At 26.8% G+C, this 9483-nt stretch overlaps 2 protein-coding genes across 2 annotated transcripts; one reads left to right on the top strand and one right to left on the bottom strand.

Moving 5' to 3' along the window:
• The first annotated feature begins 214 nt into the window (after window positions 1–214).
• On the top strand, window positions 215–1075 carry LOC110632505 (22.0 kDa class IV heat shock protein). The gene has a single exon (XM_021780759.2). The coding sequence runs from the start codon at window positions 262–264 to the stop codon at window positions 856–858; it is 597 nt and encodes a 198-aa protein (XP_021636451.2). The 5' UTR covers window positions 215–261; the 3' UTR covers window positions 859–1075.
• A 1411-nt stretch (window positions 1076–2486) lies between these two features.
• Window positions 2487–4577, bottom strand: LOC131173919 (uncharacterized). The gene is made up of 3 exons (XM_058136686.1): window positions 4349–4577; window positions 4036–4255; window positions 2487–3108 (listed from the first exon to the last, which is right to left on the bottom strand). The coding sequence occupies exons 1-3, from the start codon at window positions 4460–4462 to the stop codon at window positions 2765–2767; spliced, it is 678 nt and encodes a 225-aa protein (XP_057992669.1). The 5' UTR covers window positions 4463–4577; the 3' UTR covers window positions 2487–2764.
• Between the last annotated feature and the right edge of the window lie 4906 nt (window positions 4578–9483).

The following is a 9483-nucleotide window of genomic DNA, read 5'->3' as shown; positions in this document are numbered from 1 at the left end:
AAAGAAATGAAAACTCTGGAAGAATGGAGGATGCAACTAGAACCTTCACCATTTCTCTAAACACTTCAGATTGATCACTACCCCGCCATATGAATCCTCTACGCTTCCATATATTTATATCCTTTCATCGCCCATCAAAACCACACAAGAACATCAAACACCTTAGCAACAACACTGTTACTTCCACTCCATCGAAACCCTTTGCATAAAAGAGAGCAATCACTAGAACCAACAACAGATCAAGAGTAGAAACAGAGAAAAATGAAGCAATTGTTACTGCCCTTCTTTATCAGCTTCTTCTCGATCTTGCTCTGCTTTCCTGGGTCCGCCAATGCATCACTTCTCCCATTTGTTGATCGTCCTGGAAGTCTGCTGACTGATCTCTGGTCAGACCGTCTCCCAGATCCATTTAGAGTCTTGGAACACATACCATTTGGGATTGAAAGGGATAACAGTGTGGAACTCTCTCTAGCCAGGGTAGACTGGAAAGAAACACCTGATGGTCATGTTATAACGCTAGATGTGCCTGGTTTGAAAAAGGAGGAGCTGAAGATTGAGGTGGAGGAGAATAGGGTGTTGAGAGTGAGCGGAGAGAGGAAAAGAGAGGAAGAGAAGAAAGGGGATCACTGGCACAGGGTGGAGAGATCTTACGGCAAGTTTTGGAGACAATTTAGGTTGCCTGACAATGTGGATTTGGACTCTGTGAAAGCTAAGCTTGAAAATGGTGTGCTTACCTTAAGTTTCTCCAAGTTGTCTGCAGATAAGATCAAAGGTCCTAAAGTTGTTAGCATTGCAGGTGAAGAGAAACCTGAACCAGCCAAGCTCGAAAAAAGTGAGGCCACCAAACAGGAGCTGTAGATTTTTTCAGGGCTGAATTTTGAGAGCTGCTAATAGATAAAGGACTTGATATTTTCTGCTGTTTGAGAGAGAATAAGGACTTGTAATTTCTGTTCTGTTTGTGTTGCAGTGTCTTGTTTATAACGTAATGTAATGTAATCTAAAATAAGCTTCTTGTCAAGTGGTCATTTCTCGAATGCCATGATAATATAGTAAACTTCCGTAGCTTCTATCTTTTCATCCATGCGATGCTTACCTTACAAAGCGGGCTAAAGCGAGTGAAAACAGAGGCAAGCAAGGCAGCCTATGACATGCTTCACCTCCTCAACTTCACTTCCGGCTGCACACTTTAGGCCGGTGAGCCCAAATCTCCGTTGCCACTGGACTGAAAAATTCATGACTGGCTTTTGTTTTGATGAGTTCGGATTAAATTGGGCCTGCTTCGTTCATGGCCGAAGAAGCCGTTAGTGAACAACGGCCTAAGGCCAATGGTCAAATGTTATGAAGCGAATCAAAAAAATTTAGGTAATTATATCGATATTGATGTCTTGATCTATAAGTTGGTCAAGTTATTAAAAAGAAGCTCACTGGTTGGATTATATCGTTATCATTTTTTGGGGTTATGAATTAAAAAAAATAAGTTGATAGACTAATTTTTCATTTTCATGTTTATAGGATATATGTTTATGAGTTACTTTATCAAATATTTTGTCATGTTATTTTTATTTTAAGCAAGCTGTTTATGTGCTATTTAATGAATGTTGTTAAATTATATTTATCATTTATTTATTTTGTTACTATGTCATATTAATTTATTTTATTAATTTATGAGTCATGTTATTTACATGATTTATTAAATCATTTTTAATTTAAAAAAAGTAAATAGACATCATATATGATGAAGGATGTAAATGTAAATATGAATTTGATGATAATAAAACAACTCAAGTTCAAAAATTTCAAGAAATGAAGCAAATATCTAGCTGTTACAGTAAATATTATTCGCAGATATTAAATTTTAATAATATAATTATTAAATTTTAATTTAATTTTATAAAAATCATTAAAATAAAAAATAAAAAATTCATAAGATAAGTTAATCTATCAATTATTTTATAAACAAAATTATCTTCTTTTATTAATTTTTTTTAAAAAAACAAAGAAAAATATCTTCTCTCTCTATTTCTTTTACTACTAATCATTAATCATTAGTTAGATAGATCAATACATGCGATAATCATCCGGCCATCAAACACTTTCAGATCTTGCTATTACTTCTGTGTAGGAAAAGTTGATGTGCTAGTATTTATGACAAATTTTTTAATCTACCTTAACATATTTAACATCATTCTAATATTTTAATGCGTACTTCATTGATTTACTAATAAAAAATATTCATCTCTCATTTAGCAAATGTGATTAAATATATGATATACCAATCAGAAGCACATGCCCGCCCATCCAATAACTTGGATTAGAATTTGCTTACTACAATAGCCTAAGAATTAGAGTGGCAATTGAGTGACCAAAATGTGGAAATTTGATGCTACTTTATAAAACCCAATCATGATTAATGGTGAAAATGAAACATTTTAAACTTGCCAAGAAAGTCCAGCCATAAACCCAACATGTGTTCAAAGGGACTAGAATGATCCTCAAGCAACCATGAAACCATTAGAACTTTAAAGCCCAGATACTGTACAGGATACAAACTATTTCTGAGAAGAAAAAATTTCCTCACTAGTACCATTTACCATTCATGTACCTTGTCTTGCTACAACAGCCAACAGGCTCCTTGTCCAAAACCAGCCCTACAGATGGACTCTGGGCGACAAAAGCCAACAAAAGAGGCCTGAAAACCAACAAATATGTAGATTCTTTGGATTCACTTAGATCACTATTAATCCTACATTCAAGTTACTACTTGTTAGTGGAACCATGTGATAGGTGTGGAGGTGTTTTGAGGTGGCAGTGGCATCATGCAGTGCTGTTGCTGCCATTGAGGCAAGCCTTGTGTTCCCCTGAATTCATTAAATTCATTCCCATGCTCTTGCTCTATGGTTTCATTAGTATTCTCTTCAATATCCATTGTTGCTTCCCCAACTTGTTCAGCCTCCATTAGTTCTGGAGACTCTGCCTGAGAGATGTCCTTATCTTGGGCAATAGGAAACTGAGAAGGAACCCAAGGAACAACAGCCATACATTCATTAGTTCCTTCTTCTTCCTCAACAAGTTCTATATTAGCAGTGCGGTTCATCCAAGGAAACTGATCTGCAAAGAAGATCCCCACAATTGAAGTCACAATCATTAATTCATAATCACAAGTGAAGCTCAGCAGCAGACATGAAACCATTATCATCTAGGCCCATCTACCTTATTTGGTTCACTAGTATGTAAAATTGAAACTTGAATTAGTATGTAATGGTCCCTTGTCAAGTTGAACTTTCAGAAAAATGACTAATAAATAGGGGAATCAATGAAAGTAATATATTCATCAATTGTCCAAATACAAGTTCATGCGATATGGAAGGCTGATCCATGGGAGATATGTCTACTAATAAAATAAACCATTGGGCAATCAACAAATGCAGATAAGAGGAAAATGGCTTTAATATGCTCAACGAATTTATCAACGGCTTTTTTCCAAGGGAAATAATTTTCAGATACCATTAATTCAGGCTTAGATTACGTGAAGCCATTACAACAACCATCATCCAAACCCCTACAAACAGCCGGCTTGTCCTTAGACCAAGAAGGATAAGACAGCTGCACAGGACATGATAAATCAATAGTCTAGAGATAATTTCTATAGCCATCATATTTTGCACCTTAGGTAATTTTCCCTAGTATATTGCCAGGAGGAAGTTCAAGCACTGTATGCTGATCTTCCCAGTAGCACTTTCATAAGCAGGGTAAGGTAGTATGGTTCTGGCAAATCTACACCATATTACTAAAAATAGCTACAATTGTTCATATCAGATCATATTTACTGGTTAATAACACAATTTCTCTCATAAAATCTAACAGATTATGCTCATATGAATACATTGCTTCTAATTTTTTAGAGAACCCCAATTTTCTCCTATACATTAGACATATTTCCACAGCAAAAACAGCAAACCAACTGGTAAAAAAATAAACTTGAAATTGCTGACAACAGAAAAAAAAAATTAAAGGCAGAGACATGCAAATTCTTACTCTTAAATCCAGAAAAGAAGTTGGAATCCACAGAGACAGAAAAATTAGAAGACGAATGTAGGAGAGGATTAGTATGAACTGGCTTGAACACAACAATAGCCTTCTCTTGGTTCAATCCTGAACTCAAATCCTTCGCTTCCCCTTCAACACCGCTAGTAACACAGACCATCGGATGAATATCCGCCTCTTCTTCCTCCATTATCGGCGGTAATTCCGCGTCCTATCACACGGAAAAACAAAGTTTTCTTCTTCAATTATTGAATAACAAAAAAAAAAAGACCAAGTAAATCAAAATCACTTATTCTTGAAGTACCAGCCGGCGAATCTTTCGAGCAGGGGAAGAAAGAGAGAAATCGGAGAAGTCATCACTAACGTCGTCAAGCTCCTTTCTCTTCATCTTGATGGACGGGAAGTATCCTCCAGCCATTATTTTCCGATGGGTTTTGATCTTCTTCAAAAATCAGAGAAGCAAAGCAGAGAAGCTACGAGAGATACGATTGATAATCCTGAGGGCACCGATTTGCCGAAAGCTTGGAACTTATAAAAAGAGTAGAGATATTTCTCTGGAGAAATCGAGAACCTTATTCCAATGCCCACCCGTCTTATTTTAGGTTAATTTATAATCAAAATTTATAACATTACCCCTATAGTTTATTTTATTTACTTATGAGCCTTTTCCTTTTAATCCTGATTAGATTTTATTAATTTATTTTATTTAATATTTTTTATGAAAATATTTACGTCATAATTTAAATTTAATATTTTAATATTTTAAATCTAATTAATTAATTAATAAATTTAAAATATTAAATTAAATTATCTTATTAAGCTTAAGGTAATAGAAGATTAATCGTTAGTAGTTATCTGAAACAAGACAAAGGAGCACTGTCTTTTATCTCCTGAAGTCAAGGTAGTTAAAGTGGTTTTGGAGAATAGAGAAAAGTGGTGCAATTTTAGTAGGTAAGTATTTGAAAGCAACATTGGTTTTATTAAGTGTGTGATTGGTTGATCTGTTGAATGTAATTGATAATTAATAAATATTTAAATATATAAATTAGAATATTTAGTAAGTTTTAAAAAATAAAATTAATAGCTTATGAATAATTGATATGGTATTCATCAGTTACAGTTTATATCGACTCTATCTTTAGAGTTATTTCTTATCATTTTATTTTTTATTTTGATCATATTATTTTTTTTATTTAACTCAAAAATTAATATGATTAATATTTTTATTTTTTTTATTTATAATTTTAATATTTTAATTAACACATTTCTAACTTTATTAAAATATTTTTTTGTTAATAACATAAAATATAAAATATTTATTTATATCTAAAAACTTAAAATTAATTATAATTTTTTTTATCAATAATAATAATTATTTTATTACTTTATCTATATTTTTAAAGTTATTTAATTATTTTTTAAAAAATTTAATTATTTTCTTATTTCAATAATATAATAAATGATATAATATTATATATTAATAATTATATATTTATTTTAATAATATAATAAATGATATAATATATTAATTTAATTTAATAATAAAATAAATAATATAATAAATTTATAATTTTATATTTATTTCAATAATAAAATAAATTATATAATATATATCTTTATTAGTCATTTTATATATAAATAGTAACGGTTAAATATAGTTTTACTAAATGTTTAATATAAATCAGTTATCAACTATCAGCTATCAACTAACAGTTATCAATTGTATTCAACAATTAAATAAAATAGACCCTAAAAAGACTCAGAGAGGCTGATGCAGTAAGTAAATTTTGATGTAGTAGTCATAGTCACCAAGTAAATTTAATCTGATGTGGTAAACTTGGCCGCCAAGCATGTCAACTCTATAGATAGAGGTACAAGGCTTCAAATTATACGTAAAACATCAACCAAATTAAGCTTATCAGACACAATACCTTAGCTTTTAGCTTTCTCTAGTTCAGTCTTTTCTTTATATTTTAATTATTTTTTTTTATTTTTTGATATAATATCAGTTTAATTTGTATATTAAGTTTATAATTTTTTTACAAATATTTATATTTTAGCAATCAATTTCTTCGGCTTTTAATTATTTTACAGCTTTTTTTTTTCTATATTTCAATTCTTGCAATTCTGTTTTTTTAATTTAAATGTTAGTTTATTTTTCAATACTCAATTTATATTAATTGCAAATGCTTTCGTTTGAGCAATTAGTTATTTAATTTTTTAAAGCAATCATTTAAATTTTCCTGCTTAGATATAATTTTCTTAAACAATAAATTTACTGTCAGTCAAACTCAATTTATTTTCCAATTCAGTCATCCATAATTTTCCCAGTAAATAACCTTCATTTTCCGAACACAGTTTTAAATTTCAATGCATAAGTGGTTTTTTAATTTTCCAACAATCAATTTCATCTTTCTCAAATTTTCCAAAACAAGTAAAAATCCGTGCATCGCAGAAGAATTGGGGAATGAAAAAGGCAATACATACTTTTGACATGCTTGATTGAGTAAAATCAATTTTTTTACACAAAAACATAAGAAAATTATATATATTTTTTTAAATAGAAATTAGAAACCGGAGTTCATAAGGTTGTCAAATAAAATTTATTTTTAATAAATTAAAATTTATAATATATAATGTATTTATATTTATAATATATATAAAATTATGAATAAGGGATCAACTTGTGAATAACGTCGGCAAAAACTGATGAAAATATATACCTGCATGTTTATGATCGTAACTTTAGGAGGTTAAGATTGATTATTACTGTAAATCGTTTTTAATAAAAGGATTATCATATATGCAAACCAAAGATATGATTGCACATGTTAAATGCCTATTTGGCATTAAGTTTATAGGATTTAAATTATTTTTCTAAATAAAAATATCATTTTAGATATTTTTGAAAAAAAAATAATTAAAAAAAAATAATTTTGTTATTTTACTGTTTTTAAGAGTAAAACTTATTAAATTTAATTTTAAGTTATTTTTTAATAATTTTTATCTATTATATTAAAAAAATATTTTTTTTTAATAATAGTTTCAATAGTAATATCAAATAAACCCTAAGACTCTGTTTGGATGGAGTGAGGGAAGGATAATTAATAGGAGGTAAGGATGGTTACAATAAAAAAAATCTCATGTTTGAAAAGGGTTGAATTAATGAAAAGGTAAGGAAAAGTAATATATATTCTTTTATTTGAAAAGAGGTGAAAAAATGATAAATAATTATTAAAAATATAAAAAAACTCTTTCTTATTAGGCAAAAATTTATTCTTTAGAATAGATTATTTAGAAAAAAAAAATTAATAATTGAAGTATAATAATTATAATAAACTATTAAAAGAATAAATAATTTAATAATTGAAATTAAATAGAAAGATAAAATTAACCTTGTCACTTAAGAAAAAAACATTTGTTTGTATTGATAACTAAGTTTTTTTTAATAGATATAATTAGATTTTTAATAAAAAATTAAATACACAATAGAAAAATAAAAAATAAAAGTAATTTGTTTGTATTGGTAAACCTGTAATGTATGTTTAAATTAAATTTTTTATAATTATTTTTCTAAGAGTAAATGTCAAATTTTAATAAAAGAAGTTATTGAATCCATGTAAATAAAAATTCTATTAAAACATTAACAAAAGAATTAACATGTTTGGCTGATAAAAATTATTTTTTTTTCTTATTCTTCTATGTAAATTTAAATATAATTATATTAAAATAGTTTTACATAAATAATTATAAGATAAAGATAAAAATTTATTAGGATTCATTAAAGAAGTTATTTGTATAAATAAAATACCGTCTTAGTTTTGTAAAAAACATAAATTATGAGGGTATTTTTATAAAATATTATTTAAAATTATATTATAATAAAAATTTAATTAAGTAAATACAAGTAGGACTAAGAATTTTAGATTTATATAAATTTTAAAACTAAATCAAATACTACAAAATATAATTGTAAATGCTATAAAAAATGAAGGGCAATTTGATTAAAACTAATGTCCCCCTTCACACATTTATATATTATGTAGATATAATATTATCATAATATTATAATATATTTAATTATTTAAATTAAAATATTATTTTTAATTAATTATATGGATAAAAATATTTGTTAATTTAAAATATTATATTTTTTTTATTGAATCATACTTTTATGAAAGTTATGTGTTATATATAATAATAACATAATTATAAACTTAAATGTAATATAATAAAAAATTATATAATAATAAGTTTTAAAAATATAATGGGTGAAGATGTTTAAAAATTAAAATAAATTAATAAAAAAAAAGTTAGCTTATTGAATTAAATTTATTTAGACTTTGTTATTTTACTTTAAAAAAAGTTTGATTTGCCTATATTATATTTTATTATAATTAAAAATAAAATTAATGTGTATAATGAAATTGCATATATAGCTAGATTTATGTGGAAAAGAATTATTTATAAAATTAGAAAATATAATAATTAAAATATATTTTGTAATTTAGTGTATTATCATTATAAAATTTTTACTTTCATTATATTAATATCTTGAAATTTTACATAGTCATATTATTTAATACAAATAATTTCAAAACATATTTAAAATTGTAGAGTTTTCTAGCCTAGACGTTCATAGTCCACACCAACACAATAGGTCAGTTCAAAAGGGGCAAATAGCAATCAACTCAAATCTTGGATTTTTTTTTTTGGCTAATAGCTCTTAAATAAATTATATTTTAGTTTAACATTAATTTAATAATTAATTAATTATTACTATGATAATAATATTATATTATATGAGAAAAATTAACAGAAAATTACAAATAAAAATATTTAATTATAGTATGTACAACAAATATAAACATGTAACACAGGTTCTAAGACCAAAAAAAAAAAAAAAACTAGTATATATAAATGTATGAAAGGGGAGAATATTTGAATTTTCAAAAACACCCTTCATTATTTTTATTATTTATACTAAAAAAGTATTTATAGCGATAGATGAATAATTCGTTGCTCATAATATATATTAGCAACAATAACCTTTAGCTAATCCATATAACTTCATTGCTAATACCATTTAGGAACAACTAATATGTCGCTAATAATGTTAGTAATTAGAAGCCTTTTACTGTCACTGCTAATTTTTAGTGACGAAATATCTATTGCTATATCCCTAATAATGTCAATTTCTGCAATAAACTATATCCCTGCTAATAATTTTTAGTGATAGAATATCTGTCGCTAAATACCTAATAATTTTAATTTTTAATTGTAATACTCTTAATTTTTAAATAATTATTTTATATGTAAATATTATTATTTTATTATATTAAATATTATGAAAATTTATTTGAAATTTTTTTGAATTTTAAAAATTGGGTTTGATTTTCTTAAAACAATAAATTTCATTGATTTTTAAAAATTAATTTA

This window comes from Hevea brasiliensis, chromosome 15 (genome assembly GCF_030052815.1).
Source record: "Hevea brasiliensis isolate MT/VB/25A 57/8 chromosome 15, ASM3005281v1, whole genome shotgun sequence".
Lineage (NCBI taxonomy): Eukaryota > Viridiplantae > Streptophyta > Magnoliopsida > Malpighiales > Euphorbiaceae > Hevea > Hevea brasiliensis.
Note: the sequence above shows the minus strand (reverse complement) of the source record. Positions and strands in the feature narration are given on the sequence as shown.

What these genes read in the sequence shown, in the direction of transcription:
- LOC131173919 (XM_058136686.1), bottom strand. Translation starts at nt 4,462, where the DNA reads ATGGCTGGAGGATACTTCCCGTCCATCAAGATGAAGAGAAAGGAGCTT. An exon ending in CTCGAAAGATTCGCCGGCTG is followed by an intron (nt 4,256 to 4,348) that starts GTACTTCAAGAA and finishes TCCGTGTGATAG; the next exon opens with GACGCGGAATTACCGCCGAT. An exon ending in CTTCTTTTCTGGATTTAAGA is followed by an intron (nt 3,109 to 4,035) that starts GTAAGAATTTGC and finishes TCTTCTTTGCAG; the next exon opens with ATCAGTTTCCTTGGATGAAC.
- LOC110632505 (XM_021780759.2), top strand. Translation starts at nt 262, where the DNA reads ATGAAGCAATTGTTACTGCCCTTCTTTATCAGCTTCTTCTCGATCTTG.